General features: G+C 44.3%; 1 protein-coding gene across 1 annotated transcript in view; it reads right to left on the bottom strand.

Moving 5' to 3' along the window:
* LOC148165108 (uncharacterized) overlaps positions 1-17,661 on the bottom strand; it is a 41,365-nt gene extending 23,704 nt beyond the window's left edge. The window contains exons 1-2 of the mRNA XM_088027596.1: positions 17,333-17,661; positions 15,340-15,484 (exon numbers count right to left, since the gene is read on the bottom strand). Of these exons, the coding sequence (XP_087883722.1) occupies positions 15,340-15,484; positions 17,333-17,496 (309 nt within the window). The 5' untranslated portion in view covers positions 17,497-17,661. The remainder of the gene's footprint in view (positions 1-15,339; positions 15,485-17,332) is intronic.
* Between the last annotated feature and the right edge of the window lie 2,231 nt (positions 17,662-19,892).

Genomic DNA, 19,892 nt, shown 5'->3' with positions numbered 1-19,892 from the left:
GTCCGAGAGTGTCTGAGGGAGCACAGCCCAACAGGGGATCACGCACTGACTAGAACTTATTTTCCCTCCTTTCCTCATTCAGTAGCAGACCTGCAGGGGGGTGTGGGGGTGGGGGTGAGTCGACGCTCTTCTCTGTGGAAAAAGCACCACCAAGTCCTCAACTGATTCTGAAAGAGTCTCTTCTTGAAGGCGGTGGGCAGACACTGGTGCCGACCTGCTTCCAGCCATCTTGAGCTTCCCGAAAAGCCCATGGAGACATGAAAAGTACCTCCTCCAGTCTTGCCTCAGGGATGCTCCTAATAGACTCATCACACCCCTCCCCAGAAAGCACACACACACCTTCTCTCTGGGCTTCTGTCAGGCCAAAACATCACTGCCAAACACTCAGAGTGCCCCCAAAACTGTGGCATGCCATCATGTCAGGAAGAACTACCCTGCTGGCTGAAGGGGCAGGGAGAGACGAGGCTGCAGGGAGAAACACGTGGGGAGAGGTGGACGAAGCAAGAAAGCATGGGAGAGAGGTTGCTGGGTCCTCCCAACTTCACACCATCACACATTCTAAAGAGAAAGGAGGGCTCGAACTTCCAAGATCTTGTTCTCATAACACACAAATCCAGTAATAGGACTCATTCCTGTAATAATAAACAGTCACCAAAAATCAAGTGTTTATGTCAAGCCAGAAGCTCTTTGTTAAGAGCTTTGCATACATTTGCTCATTTACACCTCCCATCAATCTGAACACCAGCCCTTATCACCGCCACTAAGATGAACTGCCTCAAGGACTCAGCCACTTGCTTGGGATGCTGAAGCTACCAAAGGGCTGAGAATCAGTGCGTACTTCTGCAGACCAAAAACTACCCAGCCCAAGGGGAAATATTCCAGAATCATCCAATTACGTTACCATTCTAAAACTTGGTACTATTACTACAAAGAAAAAAAATTCATTATTTTCTTCAAACACTGTTGGACTTGAACCACTTTACAGAAGCTCAGTCGGTTGAGCAGCTGCCTTTGGCCCGGGTCGTGATCCCGGGGTCCTGGGATCGAGTCCCGCGTCGGGCTCCTTGCTCGGCGGGGAGCCTGCTTCTCCCTCTCTCTCCCTCTCCTTGTGCTCTGTCAAATAAATAAAATCTTTAAAAAAAAAAAAAGGCTCACCTTCATCAACGAGAGTGTCCCGACTGCCTAGTGCAGAGGGAGAACATCCCAGAAGATAATTTTTGCTTTTCCTGCAGCTTGGGCCAATCACGGCTCTGTGACACAGGGCCTCGTGAGCCTATAATTCCTGAAAGCAAGAAACCAACCAGAGCCCCTCAAGATCCAACTGCTTGTTTAATAATTAAGAGTTTGGGATAAAAGGAGGAAAACAGGAGAAGCGCTTTTCTCAGGCTGCCTTCAGATTCTGGGGCCAGCAGGGCGCTTACAGAATGAAGCCAAGGGCAGGTGACAATGAAGAACAGGGAAGGTGACAGAGACAGAAGGTATAGGCAAGATCCTGGAAAAGGGGCTAGAGAAGAATAAAAGAGCAAGCATGACCAGGATTAGCTTCCCTCACAGGACCCTGCAAAATGCCCGCAGAGAACACCAGCTCCAGAAGATGGCCAGTATTTTATATTCAACGGCTCTTACAGCCCAAGGAGAGGAACGTGCTTTCAAACCTGAGCCCCCTGAAACGAATATTACACTATATGTTAACTAACTGGACTTTAAATAAGAACTTGAAACTAAATAAAAACAAAAACCTGAGCCCAATCTGGATTCAGTAATGGAGAGGAAGTCAAGATCGCGGAGTGCGAGTGGCAAGGGAGGGCCTCAGCCAGTCATGCCTGTCCCAGCCTGGTCTTCCTGTTTTGCAGGGGAGGAAATCTTGGTGCAAGAAGCAAAGCCCTGCAAGACAGTTTATAAACCCCAAGCAGGGCCAGCTTCACGGGTGTGTGACAAATGCAGCCACACAGGACCCCGTGCTCGGGGGGGGGGGGGGGGAGGGGGGCTGAACTTGGTTTAATGCTCTATCACCCTCCCAAAAACTCTTAGTATTTAACAAGGAACCCCACATTTCAATTTTGTACTGGGCCCCAACAAATCGTACAGCTGGTCCACCCCCACTTTTTTGTTTGTTCTTTGAATTTGCAAAAGTCTCATAAGACAGAGTTTACTCTGAAATTTTTTTTTTTATAGTTAACTTGTTTCATGGGCTATTTACACTGTATGTGACCCTCCTGGCTGGGATGTCCTAGATTCTCAAAAATTGCTATTTAATGCACAGTTCAAGCATTTCTTCATGTCACGCCCAATACATGATCCAACCTGCAAGGCAAAATATGCTCAGCATGATTGTCAGAACCCATGGAAAAGACACAGATGTCACTACGGGGTTTAATGGAGGGATGACGGAAGGGTACATTCTGACCTCTAGGGGTTGTAAAACTCTAAACCACTCAGCTGAAACTCAGTTCCTGATCCTTCATCTAGCCTCTTTTATCCACGATAAAACGTACTCCTCCCAAACATACAGACACACAATAGTATGTAAGCACCCAGGTGTAACACATGTATCCAAAGAAAAACCTTGTGACTCCTTGGTCCCATGCATGTTACAAACATCAGAGAGGCAATGTGGTCCTTATGGTGCTATCCTCAAAAAGGGTTTTTTTGTTGTTGTTTTTTTTTTTTTTGCAGGGGAAAAAAATAGACATGCATATACTTGAAGAGCAAGTAGTTACTGACAATTGTATAGAGACTATGATACAAAAAAATGCTCTTGACACAGAGAACAATAAATGCATGTAAATAAACATACAAACTATTATCTGTAATTTTGGTTTTTAAAATATAGACATATAGGAACATACATGCTTAGATATATGCAATCACATATACATAAATGTGTCAATATAGATACGGATGGTATCACAGGTAGCAAGGCTGGATTTGATCCTAGTGGCTACCTCACTCGGGAAGGGTCAGTTCCCCTCTCTGAACCAGAGCCTGCTGATAGACAAGGGGTGGCCTGGATAAGGTCATCACCGAGGACTCTATAGTTCTCACAGGATCCCACTCTGGGGATCAGGGCAGCCAAAAAAGTTCCCACACTAATGCCCCACCTCAAAAGCAAATCGGCCCCTGCCTACTTCATTGTTCTCACAAGAAACGTTAATGTTCATTTGGCATGGGTAAAGTGGACAAACGACTGTATATATATTTTAAGATATGTATATGAATATCTTAAAACCCAGGAATTTTTTTTAAGACATACTTTTTTAGCACATTTTACAGTGTAGAGGGAAATTAAAGGGAAGGTACAGAGATTTCCCATTTCCCCTGGTCCCGCTCACGCCCAGCCTCTCCCATTATCAACATCCCATACCGGAGTGGTACAGCTGTTACTACTGACGAATCTGCAGTATGACACGGCATGATCCCCCACAGCCCACAGTTTACATTACAACATTATAGTTGACTCCTGGTGCTGTACATTCTAGAAGTCTGGACAAATGTATCATGACATGCATCCACCATCATAGTATCATACAGAATATTTTCACTACCCTACAAATCCCCCGTGCTCTATTTATCCGTCTCTCCCCAACCCCTGCCAATCACTGATATATTTCCTGGCAATCACGGATATATTTACTGTCTCCACAGTTTCACCTTTTGCAGAATGCCATATAGTTTGAGTCTTACAGTAAGTAGCCTCTTCAGATTGGCTTTTTTCACACCATGATATGCCCTTAAAATTCCTCCATGTCTTTTCATACCTTGATAGCTCATTTTTTTTTTTCTTAAGTAATCTCTACGTCCAGTGGGGGAGGGGGTACTCAAACGCACAATCCCAAGATCAAGAGTCACAGACTCCACTGACTGAGGCAGCCCAGGCATCCTCATTTCTTCTTAGTGTTGAATATTCCATTGTCTAGATGTACCATGGTTCTTATTTATCCATTCACATACTGAAGGACATCTAGGTTGCTTCCTAGTTCTGGCGATCATGAATAAAGCGGCTAGAAACGGTTATGTGCAGGTTTTTATTGGACATTTTCAACTCCTTTGGGTAAATACCAAGTAAGGCAATTGCTGGATCATATGGAAAGAGTATGTTCAGTTTTATAAGAAACCACCAAACCGTCTTCCAAAGTGGCTATGACAATTATGCATTCCCACCAGCAATGTAGTAAGACTTTAGTATTTTTTTTAAAACAGTATTTCTGAGGTATTCATCATAAGATTCTCCCCAATGTGAGAACTAAGGATCTTTTAGGGGGCACAATGGAAATTCAAGGGAAAGGTTCCATCCTCATTAAATCTCTTCTCAGCCTCCTCAAATAGGTGCATGGTCAGGCTCCTTGGGATTTTCCCATTCTGAAAAAGAAGCTGTTTGGTGAGCCAGGCTCTGTGACCACCCATGATCTGAATTACGCACAGGTGTTCAAAAATACAGAGGGATCCAGCATAATTAAGAGCATTAAGCAATCATCTCAGCCCAAGGAGGCAGTTCTGAAGAAAAGAAGAACAGAGTTTGGGCACCACTTTGGGAAATAAATTCCACAGCCTTTCACCAAGTTGAAATCTTGGCTTTGGACACACATAAAAATGAGCCTGGCCTGATCTGAGCTCCCAGTGGACATCTGCCAGATCACAAAAGTTGACCCAATTGGCCTGCCTCACCACAGAGAAGGCCACTGCTGGAAGAGCAGATGGTCTTGCCGGTAAGAGCCAACATGGACGGACAGGACAGCAGACAGGAAAATGGCAGAACACAGTCAGTCGGCGCAAGCCAGGGTGGGAGTCTGCTTTCAAGAGAATCATTTTGTCAACGCGTTTTTATAAAATAACATCACAGCGGCCTTTGATCTGATTTCCTGCTTTTACTGACTTCAATCACTCTCTCTTTATGTCCTATAAACCACAGCTAATTATTCCTTGATTTTCTCTCCCGTCACTTGGTACTGTTGTATGGTAGTAAACACCTGCTGAACTCTGTCCAGCAAGGCATGTCAGAGAGAACTGCTTTAGAAACCCCTTTGCAACAAAGACAACAGTGGCAATGTTTTTCCACAAGGTTTTAGGGACCCAGAAAAAGATGCTCAGTTACAAGTATTACTTCTCTTTAAATAAACCATCACCAAGTACAACTTTGTTATGAGAAACTCAATTTTTTTTTTTTTAAATTAAAGCCATTGTTTAATGGTAACACGGACTCTAACGGTCTCTGTTTAACACACCGGTCTGCTAAAAAGAGCGTTGTCCAAACATTCCCCCTTTGTTATATTTTTCCTCCATTCTTCGGGGAAACACTATCTACCTTTAGACTCATTTTGTTTAACATCTCTAGTCATTTATGCTATTTATTGAGTATCTGATATTCCTAATAAAACGTCAGTACAAATATCCAAGTTGTCTAGGAGGAAAGAAAAACTTTTTCCAACCTTCCCTGGCCAGTCAAGGTAAACATTTCTATGACCCAAGTCAGTTAGCCACATGGACACAAACGCCTTCTATCTTTCCCCTGAAATTACAAAAGATTATCATTTTACTCAGCAATAAGCCTGACTAAATCGAAACTCTGTACACCAGAATTAAATATGTTCCATCTACTCAAAATGAACAGTGTATTATTTATCACTAATATTTAATGACAAAAAAACTGATAACTCTCTCTGCTTATACCACTGATTTCATCTAGTCGCGCATCATCGATTCCTTTGGTCATTAGCATAATCACAGAGCATCAACTCCGGCTTATGCAGCAAGTTTGATAACAGAGCTGAAAGTAGACACACACTATTTTAAAAACATGTTCCGATTTTCATCTGAGTATATCTTTATTTATATGGCTTTCTTACCATAAAGATGCCAGTCCTTTAAAATATGCAGAAATCACTTTCTACACTGAAGAACAAGGTGCTATATCATAACAAGGATACAGAAGTATAAAGCGCCTGTTAATTAAACATCGCTTTTTAACTTGCTACCCTGCATATGTAACTGCTAAGTTCTAAGCCAAGTCTTTAAATAAGAATGAGAAAATGGCTAGGCTCCTTCAGATGAATGCCTAGCCTGTTTTTTTTTTTTCCTTAAATGTAAGAGATCAACCACTTGATATATATATATATATATATTTTTTTTTTAATCAAGTTCCCTGGTAAATGTTTGATTTTAAAGTCCTCCCTTTCCCCCTCCCCCACCCCCCAAAAAACTGGCAAATGAACAAATTATGAAATTCGAGTCAGGACTGATAGTTTCACATTAATCCTCAATTTTCAATGTATAATATTGCAGAATGCAGCTGGGTTTCAAATGTAAAGAACTAGTCTCAAATATTCTTCAGCACTTCAAAAGGCTCAAGTGGGAAAATGAATCACCTACAGATACATGTACCCACATGGATGAATTTTCCGAACTCTATCGAACAACAACCAAAAAAAAGGCAAGTTACTAAAGATTGCATACAGTAGTATACCATCAATATGAACCTGAAGATGCACAAGAAAAGCCTATATTTTGGGGAATACATGCATATATATTAAAAGCATAAAGAAATCCAGGGGATGAAAAACAGCCAGCTGAGAGCAGAGGTCACCTTCAGGGGACAGGGACAGAGGTAAGATGCGGGGCGATATGCCAAGGGCCTCTTCAACCTGGACCAGAAATGTGTCCTCTCTGAAGTTGAGCCGCAGGTCTGTGGGTGCTCACCGAATTATTCTTTGAATTAAACCTTTCTGGTGTCGTACACAGTCTTAATAGAACGGCTTTGGAAGTATCCACCAGATTTCTCTCATCAGAAGTTATTCTCAACTCAAAGATCAAAGTGCTTGAGGCCAAGACATCACATTTTATTCAACAATTGGGGCACTTGCTACAATACTAAGCACTACATCCCAATATAAAACCCATGTTCAGTGTTTTCAAAAGTGCTTTATTACTACCTTAAAGAATTCTTCTACCTCAGTACTCTGCGACGGGAAAGTCATCTCTAAGGCAGAGATGATCTCTCCAGTTAGTAAAAGGGACTGTCCTGCTTCCTAACAGAAACATACAAAAACAAACATAGAAATAAGATCTCTCTTTACGTGTCTTTTTAATTTTTAGTTGAAATGAACATATGCACAGGAAGAATAAGCTAGAACCACACCTTGTGTATGATTTGGGGGGAAAAGGGTATAAGAGAAAGGTAAATTTTTGCCAGATGGGGAGTTTATCCCCCCCCATCCCATCCCCATCCCCTGCCTGGCATATTTAAACCTTGCGCCATAAGGACAGCAAGACAAAAGGGAGAAGCACCCCCAGTCAGCGGCAAGGAAGATGGCTTGCTCCTACAAGTAGAAGAATTTGTTGTAAGCTTACCCAAGTTACGACTGCGCATTTACTGTCAACATGCATCCTTCTGCAACAAAAGCCATTATTTAGAAAATAACATGAACACATTTAAGCAGTTGAACCCTCCCTAAACCCAGAGAAGGCATGCAAAACAGCAGGTCTGCAACAACATGCCTGATGCAGGCCATAAAAGAAAACCCGAAACTGAACAATTTTCTATTTTAGTAGACTAGTTTCTCCAAAATTATTTACAGTTGCACGTAACAGATGCCCCACCCCCACCTTTTCAAGGTCCAGCCAGCTTCTTTCCAAGCAATTAAATGCAGCAAACTTTCTATTAGAAAATTTCTATAATACATCACTAAAAAGGGTCTGTCACTGATTCCCTAATGATAAATCAGTTAATTACTTAACCTTTCTTAATGAAATGATTAACATCCTCTCGACAAACAAGGAGGGGTGATCTAACATCACGCTGTAGATTTCATCAAGCAGGGACAGCGGTAATACTATGCATTCTCTTCCACGGCACCTTCTATTTTTTCAATCAGTTCCATTTATCTTTTATGGAAACCCTTTACTCAAGGGTAGAGACAGCTAGTTTTAAAACTTGACCCACCAGCGATTTTTTTAAAAAGTACTTCAGGGTCCAAACAGCAATAAAAGAACTCTGTATTACAGGAATATTCCAAATGCCACCTGAACCCAGGGCCAAAGCAACTGTAAAGTTCTAAACATAAACAATTGCCAACTTTTTGGTATCTATTAAAATCAAACCGCACCCAAAGTCAAGTGGAATTTTTTTTTTTTCTTAATTTAGGTGAGGGCATTTTAGATAAACACTTTACTGGGTAACTTCAAAAGGCACCATTACTAATACAGACCAAAAAAATTTCTGTACAACTTTTATTTAAATAACACTTTTGATCTTAGTGGTTAGATCTTTAGCTGAAGTCCTGAATACTTAAACAAGCCTTCTTAGCATTTTATCTTCCTTTATCTCCTAATCTTGTAGGAGGCATTCTTCTTAGAATTCTGCTTTATTTGTGTGGCATCGTTGCCTAAGCTATTTCCATCAATATCCCTGCAGACCCCATCAGATGCAATGGTAGGGAATGTCCCAAGATGCCTAGAGAAATCGAAATACTTGTGCCAGCAGGGTTACTCTAATGAGTCAACAGTTCAGATTTTAAAATTAAGATGAAATACTCAGAAGAAAAAAAAATTCAGAAAAGTCATTTGACACTTAATTGGTAGCCACAACATGACAACATCCACTGGAAACATGGATGCAAAAAGGGCATAAAGTGAAAGGAAACGTCTGGTACTTGGTGAAAGCTATTGATATTCCAGGTTGTTCTATCACTCTGTGGAACTGTGACACTCGGGTTCTGCCTCTATTTCTCTATGTATCTATGTTTCTTTTGGTGCCTGACTCAAAAGGGAGCCTGTGAGCCTCTCAGATTTCATGAGGTCCAAAGAGTGAAGTCAAACCCTTCGGAAGAGCTGTAGGCTTTCGTCCAACTCTGACAATTGTGGGGTCCAGTTCTGCCACTTTGGTGGGAATGAGGATCATGTGGGGAGCTTTTTCAAAACCAAAATGCTGGCCCCACCCCAGATATGGCACATCCAGGAGCAGCGCTACTACGTCTGTGTCAGGAACCAGAGCTCCACTATGATTCCAATACTCGTACATACTTAGAAAACCACCAGTTTTGATTCTTAATGGAAAACCGAACTCATTAAAAATAATACAGGCCTCAAGATAAAACAAAAAAATTCATCAGTAAAATCCAAAAGAAGATAAAGATTTCAGTTCCAGAATCTCTAGCAGTATAAATCACTTGGTCCACAGTCCTCTGTTTAGCATGCTTCAGAATTACCAGGGGAAGTTTGTTTAAAATGCATTCTCTCATCAGTCAGCAAAAATTCCAATGCAAGAATCTGTATTTTAATAAAACTCCCCGACACGTAGACACACACACACAATGATCTGGAAGCAGGTGAGCCAAGTCCCCCTTTGAAACATGTTGAATTAGGACCAACTGCCAACTTCCTTCCACTTCACACGGGAGCATCTGTGTTCCATCTCTGCGCTCACCTGTCCGCAGGAGAGGAGAAGGCCAACACCTCTGATCAGGCATCACCAACTCTGGGCTCTGGGACAGGAGAAACACAGGCAAAACACATACCACATCCTCCCCCGCAAGAGCTGTGGTCAATGTCGGGAGAGCAACAAGAACATCTTAAAGATGTTCTGAGTAATAACACAGCACCTGGACCATTAGATCACTAAGCTCAAAGAACATACCTTAAAATACTACCCCTAATTCACAGACAGGAAACCTGGAGCAGAGAAAAATCACATTATGACTCAAATGCAGAGCTGGAAGGGAGAAAAAAGAAACCTCAGGAATTCAGTTTTTGAGCCTGATGCTAGAAATATTATTCAGCCTCCCAGTAAATAAAGCTATCACAGTATCAGCTAAAATCAAGTAATCTAGCAAAATGTAGATGTCCACCTGATTCACTACTGAGAAATATGTATCCAAATATAAAAATCAGGAGAAAAACCTTTGTCCCATCCTAAGTAAATCTATTCTATTTAATTTAAACAGGAACCTGATAATGTCATGCTTATGCCCATTTTTCCCCCTCAGCAAATTGTCCCATAACACACTAACCTCTGATATCTACAAACTGTTGAAATAAAACAGAATGACATGAATTGTCTAGTCAGTGATCCCTTCATTTCAGCTGCTTGTCTGAATTAGCAGCAGTTGGAGGAAATATACCCATCAGAGTGCTCCTAAGAAGAGAGAACGAAATAGTACACAAAACACGTGAACACAATTTTGTATGTATTCATGTTCCTTTTTTAAAAAAAACTATTTTATTAAAAACGTGATTTGGAAAGAAAGTGCAATTAGCTTTGCACAGGCACTGCCGAGATGTTCCCGAACACACCAGACATATGTAAATATTTCGTGATATCAGTTCCATTTGAGTAGACCTGTCAAGATATTTACAGGGCTTGACAGTACTTCTGTCTTTAATTAAATTTTTGCCTAGATACTTTAATGTAATTTAAATAGATTATTAGTTGTCAGGATCTAATATAAATTTTGTTTACGATTTAGTTACTTTAAGTACTCAGATTGAAGAAACTAATTTAACCCCATGACTGAGCAGCTTTAAGCATCAAGAGAAGACCACTAAAAAGTCCCTACTGCCCTTTGCACTGTCCCAGTAATCTTGAATTACAACTTAATTGCAAATATCAAGGCACTAAATTGAGCCCCCTCCCCCACATTTCTTAAACAACACAGCTGGTGGAGAGCCTTCAGGAAAAACCCATCTACACTTGCTCAGGTACCAGGGTCTTTCTCTTAGGCAGTTCTCTCTCCCAGGGGCTGGCTAGGTAGGAAATGTTTTTCTCACTTTAAATCCCATAAAATAACTACCAAACAAACACCTGTTGTGCACAAGGCAGGGCATATATTAAAAACTGCCATCAGGGGATTTCAAAAAGAAAAACAAGCCTTGCAGAGACATCCATAGCTAATTTGGTCAATAGATCTCATGACTGGGTACAAGAGTGCGAGGGAAAGGATACAGCTCCTGGCACAACCTTCTCCTGAATGGGAGCTGGCTTCTAAATACACCCCGAAAAATGCTTTAGCACAAACTGGCTGTAATTAATAAGAATAATTTATTAAAGAAACAAAGAACACTGTCTAATTGTCTCTCCCGACTGCCACGCACTTCATCCCACTGTACTTCCTCTTTCCAGAATACCAGCCTTGGAGCCATAATTGCAAGAACATTATCTATAGGATGAAAAACCAAAGCACTTCTTGAAATCAAACGTTCCTTACATTTATTTTTAGGTTGGCGACACAAGCCAAATATGCTTAATTTCCATTAACCACATCATCACATGCACACTGAAATAAACTATGTATGTCCTGGGGGGCGGGGGGGGGACAACTCTCATGCATAAGATACCCCATATTTGGCCAGGTTTTCCCATTTCAGGAATTCGTCTCATCTCATGGCCTGCCGATATTCCAGCTTTTGGCACCTCTAACCTTAATTCATCTGAGTACCATGGAAGAGAAATATTTTTTTAAAAATCGGTTTAAGATGGCTCCTTGGACAGCACGCGTTATGGCAAAGTGGCCTAAAGACCAGTGTAAGTAGTCATGAGAAAAATCATTTAGGAAATACACAGGCCCAAATGCAAACTTACTTGGCTTGCTGGCTTGATTCACAAATTCAGTGTTTGATCACCTGGCGGGATTACTACCATCAACTGAAGGCAAAAAAAAAAAATCCCCTGCAAATAGTAAAAGTATATGTTGGCTCATGTCTATTCAGCAGATGCCTCTCATAAGGTTATTTTCTTTAGAAAACAAACCTCTACTTGCTTGAGACCTTTATACACTCTAGGTCCAAAAAACATAGAAAAAAAAAAGCTGGCTTAGCAAAAATGGCATTTACTATGACTGAATTCTATAAAAGGAGCAGGACACCTAACAGGGTAAGAAAGGAAAAGAAAGAGCCCTTAGCAAAAACATTTTTTTGAAAAACAAAAATACCACCTGTGCAAATCTAGCAATGCTCTCAAAACCCTTTCTCAGCCCCACAGAAACAGCTCATGCTCAATGCCTTGAAGTTGCAATTAAATTGTAGTAATTTAAGATTATCAGGAGAGCAAAGGGCAGTGGGAGCTCTTTGGAGGGCTTCCCTCCCCTCTTAATGCTCTTCAGTCAGGGGTTAAATGAGTTTCTTTAATGTAAGTACCTTAAAGTAACTGAATCATAAACAAAATTTATACTATTTTCTGACAGCCTGCAATCTATTTAAATTTTATTAACGTGTGCCTAAAATTATTTTTAAAAGACAGAACTCCTGCAATGCCCTGTAAATATTCTTGGCATACTCACTGAAATGTAATCGGTATGATAACAACGAACATTGTCTGAATACACATACTTTTTTGTGATGCAGCGTCTTACAAGATAACATTTCAAAATTGAGTTTGAGTCTTAAGTAAAACACGAAAACTAAATAAACAGCACAATAAGATTGGCTGCAAAGAGGAAGCTGGGTTCAAAAGAAGTTGTCACATCTGCTATATTCTCCCTTCACTTTCTTAATGTGGGCATTGGACGTGCTGTGGTATAAATATATTTGTTTAGGAAATATCACAATTCTTTTGTTAATTTAAACAACTGCTGAAAACAGACATATCCTTCAATAGAGCCTAGGAACTGCAAATACACAAGGCCGGGGGTAGAGTCTCAAGAGAAGCAAGGAAAAACTTAGTAACAGAAAACCATACCTCGGCTCAATATTAACCCAGTCAACTTTTGTTATTGTTGGTACAAATGATTTAACTAGAAAATATTTATAGCATTTTAAAAAACATTACATATTGCACAGAATTGCCTAACAGCATCCATGTGTATGTTTAACTCACATTGTTTAATTATACAATAAAAGATATATCTAATAAAAGCTACACACTTTGAAACATGTTGGGCAGTATGGTTATGAAACTGACATAAAAAACAAAGTGCTTACTGTGTGATCGACATGTTAATTAAAAATGCAATCCTTAAATGACAATCATTTTTATTCTTTATGTGTTTACTTGTCCTATTTCCTACTTTGTTCTACTTAATTAAAAATGACATTTAATTTGGGGATAGTTTATAGCAAAAAAAAAAAAGTGTTACAGTTTTTACTCCAGCATTGAAATATAAATACAAAATCTTAGACATCTCCAGCAATATAACCCCCTTAATTTGAGAGAGTTAATTTGAATAGTTGATGTTGCTTTCATTATACTTTGATAAACCTGTGAAAACAAAATGCTAAAGTAATTGCTGTTACTACTCCCTTTAAAAATGTAAAGCAGTTAAATTTTCCTAGACAACATGCAAGGACAAGTTACAGAGAACTTGAATAAAAGTAGCAACATGGTCATATTGAATGTCAATCTAAAAAAAGAGGTTATGTCTAATCTGGAGAATGCTCCCTCTCGCCTTTTTAAATTCCAAGAGTGGGCTGACACAAAACTTCATCACCAGGGATTTTTTTTTTTTTTTTTTTTTTGAGCTTCACATCAGATTTAAACCCTCACATACAAAACCTTGGCTTTCCTGACAAGGCAGATCTTCTAAACTTGATGTGAGAAAACGTTACCTAACTCTAGTGTAGGAGTCTAATGTTGGTAAAAAGAATTCCACTCCACAGTTCTGGGTAGCAAGGCAGCCCCTGGAAGACTTAATATTCATTCCATACCTTTTTGCGTGCATGGTCTTCATAAACAAGACTGTATTAGAAAAATAACTTATTTAGCAACTCGACATCCATAAGGAACTCAAATGCTGCCTAGAGAGGGGCCGAGTATTTCCTTCCAAGTGAGCCTTAGCTTGCACAACAAAGATCAGCATTTGCAATGGTCCATTTCTGCATTAGTGAATATATAGCTTTGCTGCTTGATCGAATAGTCCAGGGTTCTCCATGTAGAGCTCCTGACAACAACCCAGCAGCAGTTCTGTTTGATCTCTCCTGCTTCCTTAATTTGGGTTGTCAAGGTTCAGCAATTGGAGGCTGTTTACTTTACTTTTCCAAAAAAAAAAAAAAAAAAACCTGATTTCTTTTTCTCTCTCTCATACAATGACTAATCCAAAATCTAAGGGGGGGGGAAGGCAGCCTGTGGTAAGATGCTAAATCTCCCCCCCCACCTCTGCAGTGAGATTTTAGCTGACATCTTTTGAATGGTAACTAGTTAAGTTCCTTTTTATATTTTTAATGCTCTTTAATTATGGGATGTTTCAAGTAGAAAAGTCAGGGAGGAAAAAAAAAGCCATTCCAAATCTCTGAAACTGTAAGCCCAATTTTGTTTTCCTGGACTCAAAGAGATGGGTATTTCCACTTTGAGAATCAAAACTCCAGTGGAATTCTAAAAAAGATTTGATACATTTCTCTCTGGAGCTGAAAATAACAGCAACTCTTCTGTCTCAATTATGCAGGCTAATCCTGAGTAGAGAACACCTGAACTCTTACCATTTCTCTTCAAATTCTAGTTAAGAGATCTCCCCCGAAACTGATTATCACTATGGAAAAACGAAGGAAAGGAGATAGAAGGTAAAAATTTGCAGAGATTCTTCAATATGTTTTCAGCAGTAGAAAAATCCCTTAAATATCCTTCAGGTTTTTCCAATTCAGCTATTGTGCAAGCCCTAAATCCTAAAGCCTACGGACAACCAAAGGTAAAGTGTAGATGGTTTCAAGGTATAGACTTCTTTTAAAAGGAATACAGAATGCCCTTTCAGCATTCCTGTTCAAAAAGCAGTAACAAAAAAAGAAATCCGAACTTACAAAATACCTGTGACCGGACAGGAGAGCAACACCAGCCCCTTATAAGTGGGCTGGAGAAGCTTAAATGCAACCAAATGAAATGTTTATATTAATTTCATTATTCTGCCCAAGCCTCAGAGATGAGGGCTGGGGGGGGGGTTGGGGGCGGGGTGTTGGGAAGAGGAAGAAATAAGTTTCATTTCGGGTTTTCTGGTCGAGCAAAAGGAAAATGAATTAAAACGAATGCGTAGGATGAGCCCAGACTAAATCAATACACTTTGTAATCAGCCCGGCAAGGGTATTTGGACACAATGACTTGGAAATAATTAATAGTTATAAGAGGGGAGTGGGGTGAGAAGGGGGGGCGAGAGATGTCACCATATTTTATCGGAGCACTTTACACTCCACGCTAAACTTTGATCTCCAGATTCTCGGATTTAGGAAAGGGGGGGAAAAAAAGAGGAGAAAGTCCAGTATTTCGAAGCACCTACCAGCTTGAGGATGGGCACATTCCTGGCTCCGGGAGCCTCATCCCTACGCTCGCGCCGCCCATGCTGGCGCTTTGAGTAGAGAGCCCCCGGGGGCTCTAGGGTATCCGTTGCCCCCGCCCGCGTTCTCGCCCCGGCGCCCGCGGCCGCCTCGACTTACCCGCAGAGTCCAGGGAGGGAGTGGGAGCGCCGCCTTCACGCCCGCGGAGGAGGCGCCGACAGCACCATGGTCCCCGGCGCCGCTGCCGCTGCCCCTTGCCCGCTTGCTCGCCGCGCGCTCTCTTCCTCTTGCAAACTTTCGGGTTCTGCGGTCGACAAGAAACCAGGGCGACCCTCAGCAAGTCTTCCCGGCGCAGGTTGGGGGGAAACTGAGGGGGTGTGGGATAAGTGATTAGGCTGGGGGGCCAAGACAGAGAGGGCGGCGGACTAAGAGGACCCGCGAGTGCGGGTGGACGGAAAGGAGGATGTGGCTTAGGGAATCCCTGCAAGGATCCCGAGACCGGGAAATCGGCCCGAGCCAAAGTCTCAGCACCTTCCCTAGGATCTTACAAAGTTGCAACAACAAAAAAGGAGGGGGGAGGAAGGGGGAAGGGGGTGGGAAAGGGATACGATCGCAGGCGCAAGGTTTGAAGTTACAACTGTTTATTTAGTCCTTATTCTCACAGGGGCGGGAGCTGCGCGGGAAGGGGGGGGTGCTGCAGGCTGCGATTTCGAAGCAAACACTGGGGAGGGGGCATGCGACTTTGTTTCTGGGCGCGGAGCTCCCCGGCGCCCGCGTGTGTCACCGCCAGTCTCTGGGGACCGAGGCGGAGCTCACAACAGGTGGGGAGGGGGACTCGCCGAGGGCAAAAAAGGAGAAGGAATCAAAGTTTCCGAGCGGCGGTATCTGGGGAGGAGGGGGGCGGGAGGCGGGGGCGAGGGGAGGCGGAGGCAGAGAATGACCGCGACCCCGAGGCAACTGGCAAACTCTCGGCTCCCGGCGGCGCCGCCGCCGCTGCAGCTGCAGCTGCCGCCGTCCCCACCCGAAGCGCACACAGTCCCGGCTGCCGGCTCAGCTGAGTCCTCCGCGGGATGGGGATGGAGCGCAGGGAGCTCGAGAGGAAGGCGGCGTGCTGGCGAGGGATGGAGAGCCATCGGCCGCCAGGACAGGGCCAGAGGGACGCGGCGGCTCCCGCGCGTCTCAGGAGAGATCCACGCTTGGGAACCCCCCGGTACCCCAAGCTTCAAAGGAGAGTAAACCCCGAAAGTGTGCGTGGCGGAGGGGAGGAGACCCGACGCGGCGACTCCCCGCAGCGCACCCGGTTCCCACTCCCACCCGCGGAGCTGGCCACGTCTGTCGCGGGCCGGTCCGCGGCAAGGCTGGGTTCTCGGGGTCGAGCGCGCGTGAGGGTGCGTGTCTAGCTAGGGGTGCGCGAGTGTGTGTCCGAGTTTTCTGTGCTCCGGGGGGCGGCGGCGGAGTGTCCCCGCCGCTAGGTTCGGGGCCAGGCGCGTGTGGCATCGGGGATGTCCCGAGGCGCGGGGCCCAGGGTGCGGGCATCCCGTCATTACAATCCAGGGGCACCGAGGGGCACACACTCGCGGAGAGCGAAGGCAAAAAGTTTGCTCCAAGTCCAAACTTCAAGCTCCAGAGGCTCCCGGCGCGCGCCCCCTCCCGCCACAGACTCGACCCCGGCCCCGCGCCGGCCCTGCTTCTCGGCTGGCACCCCGACGGCCGACACCGAAAGTTGCGCCAGGCGGCCTGGGCTCATTGATTTCTCTCCCCGCGGCGATCGCCCAGAGCTTAGAGCCAGGCGTGAAGGGGCCGAGGGGAAGACGATTTCGCCTCTCCGCCGCCCCCCCCCATCTGACTTATGGACATGGACCCAAGCGTGCGGGCGCCGCCGCCGGAGGCCCCCCCCCTCAAACCCCGCGCCGGCCCCAACCCCCACCGCCCCCCCCACCCCAGAGCCTGGGCCCGGGCCCGGGGGAGAGAGGCTGAGAGGGGAGGGCGGGGGGAGATGCACGTGGAGCCGGGAGGTGGAAAGTTTTTTTTTCCTTTTTTTCTTTTTCCTTTTTTTTTTTGTGCTGGTTGTTGTTGTTGTTTAAAGTGGCGGAAACAAGGCAGGAGGCAGCTTGGGAAAAAGTGGAGCAGAAATGGAAAAATACAAACTCACCCGCTGCAAATGGTCTCTCGGTGCAAACTAAGGTGTTTTCGGGCCTTTCCCCGCGCGCGCCCACTCCCGCCCGCGCGCGCACCCCCGCGCACACACTCACTCGCGCACACACGCGCGCACACACGCACTCCCGGACGAGGGCCGGGCCGCCGCGAGTACAGCATGCAACCGCCACACAATAAATAACAATAGATTCCTCCGCTCCGGACTAGCTTCCCGGAGCCCAGCCAGCGCCAGTGGCGGCGGCGGCGGCGGCGGCGGCAGAGGCGCGGGGAGCGCCGGCCTGGGGGCGCTCCCCAGCCCGCCTCCCGGCCTCCTGCCAGGGCCCCCTCTCCGCCTCACGCGCCCCCAAGGCCCCCCGGCACCCCCAGAGCGCGAGCCGCCGCGCCCCCTCCCTGGGCCGCGCGGGCACTGGCGCCCACCGGGCTCCCCCCGGCCTCCCGGAACAAATAAATAAATAAGGCGCGCGAGAGAGGCCAACACGTCGCGGAGGGAGATGTTGTTATTTTTTGCTGTTGTGCGTCCCTGACGTCACATCCACCTGCTGGGTAAACAACAAGGCTCGCAGCAAAAAAAAAAAAAAAATCGCAATTGCCAAAGCTGGGGGGGAGGGGGGGCACAGCCTGGAGGGAGGGGGTTCCCGGGAGATGGGAGTGAGGGGCGTCCAGACTGGATGGGAAAGAGGAGAGGGAGGCAGAGCCCCACAGACTAGAGAGAGGAAGGGAACGCCAGAGCAGTCCCTGGCAAAAGAGGGATCTGGCAAGAAAGACCTGGAAAAATAAGGGGCATGGGGGAGGGGAGGATTCCTCAGAAGATGGGGAAATGGGGGGCCCATTCAGCCACCGGAAAAAAACGAGAGGGAGAGTGTTAACAACTAGGGACGAAGATAGGAATGCGATGGCTATTTGCTTGGTTTCTGAGCTAAAAATATAGAAGGAAAGAGAGAGGGTAGGGAAGGATGTGAGTTTCCTCCAGTTAAAAGTGAAAGTGTTTTGCCATCAGTGACAGTTGAAGGGGGAGGAGGTGGGGGTGGTGTTTTCAGCCCCCTTTCTCCCTCTCTCCCGTCCTCCCTCGGTCTCTCCTCTTTCTTTCTGCACTTTGTCCAATGAAAGAAGGCGAGTTCGGGAGGTGAAAGTTCAACAGAAGGACAAACCACTGTTTGCAGGGAAACAGAAACCCGCCAGCGAGGGGGTTTTCCCCCTGTATTCCTGAATCAGGAGAGTGTAATGTGGGACGAGCTTCCCACCCACCCCCACCCCCCGCCCGCCGCTTCCCTGTCAGACTCACTGCTGGAATGTGTAGTTTGATCCACTTTGGGGGGAAAGTGGCCGCTGCATCAGGAGCTGTGCTTTTGCCATGGTTTCTCTTAGGAAAACGCCCAGGGGCTAGCATGTCAATCAGTTGTTTAACACAAATTACCTGCTCTTCCAGAGATCGGTCACATGCAAAAAGCTCTGTCCAATTCTTTGAAAAGGTGAGATTTTTTTTTTCTTTTTGCTGTTTTGAAGTTTGGTGGAGTTTAGAAATTTTAAGGAGTAAATTAGAAGCCTGAATGAAATGTTTTAAAATATACATATACTTGTATGAAACAAAAGACACTGGTATTTCTTTCCTCTTTATCAACCCAAATTGAGAAGGAAGACTTCTCCTTTCCAAAATGTGACTTAGAAAGAGATACAGGGTTCTATGGCTTGTTGTTGTTAACAGAAATAATTTTTTTCAGACCCATCACCCCAGATGCTGCCAAACTCCTAAGCTAGCATTTCCAGCTACTGGCTGGCTGGTGTATCAGGCCAACTCTTAATGAGAATGCATTGAAAGCCACTCCTGTGGATTCCTACAAAGTACCTTGGGGGGATGGGGGGGTGGGGACAAGTACTGTTCCATTCCTTGAGACCAGTACAGTTGCAGATAATAAACAGCCTGAAAAGGTTAGTATAAATTCTTGTGGATAATGTCTTTTTGCAAATATTGTTAAACATTCATTTACAGAAGAATTCTCAATCTCTATTGCAATAATAGTGTAAGACTACCAAAAAAAAAATTGTATCTGTTTTGCAAGCAAAAAAAATAAATAAATAACAAAGCCATTCACCAGTGCTACAGATTAAAACCAGAGAAAGGGGGACTGTCCTAAGGTAATTCCAGCATAAAATCCATGTTGAATGCATGCTGTGCAAGATTCTATGCTACCCAAACAAGACCATCTATTGGATCTTTTAGACTAGAGTCTAGATGAAGAAAATGCATTTTAGTTTGTGCAGAACTTCCTAGCTTTCTAGAGACTAGAGTTCCTGTTAATCTTTGATTCAAGACATTAAGACATTTTGACATACCTTCTATGTTCTAGACCATATAGTAGGCAATGAAGACTGTAGAAATAAAATCCCTGCCCTTGAGGAGCTCACAGTCTACAACCGTCAGTAATAACATCTAATATTTATTGAATGCTTGCTATGACCTAGGCACTGATGAAAAGCTTTATGTCAAGTCAATTCATAGTTGTGACAATCCTTTAACATCACTGGAAATTCCATATGCTGAGGTCACATGAAATTAA

Source organism: Eumetopias jubatus, unplaced genomic scaffold (genome assembly GCF_037043125.1).
Source record: "Eumetopias jubatus isolate StellerSeaLion01/CBP00866 unplaced genomic scaffold, mEumJub1_p1.0 scaffold_1, whole genome shotgun sequence".
In the NCBI taxonomy this organism is placed as follows: Eukaryota; Metazoa; Chordata; class Mammalia; order Carnivora; family Otariidae; genus Eumetopias; species Eumetopias jubatus.
The sequence above is the reverse complement of the archived record's forward strand: the minus strand, read 5'-3'. Positions and strand labels throughout refer to the sequence as shown.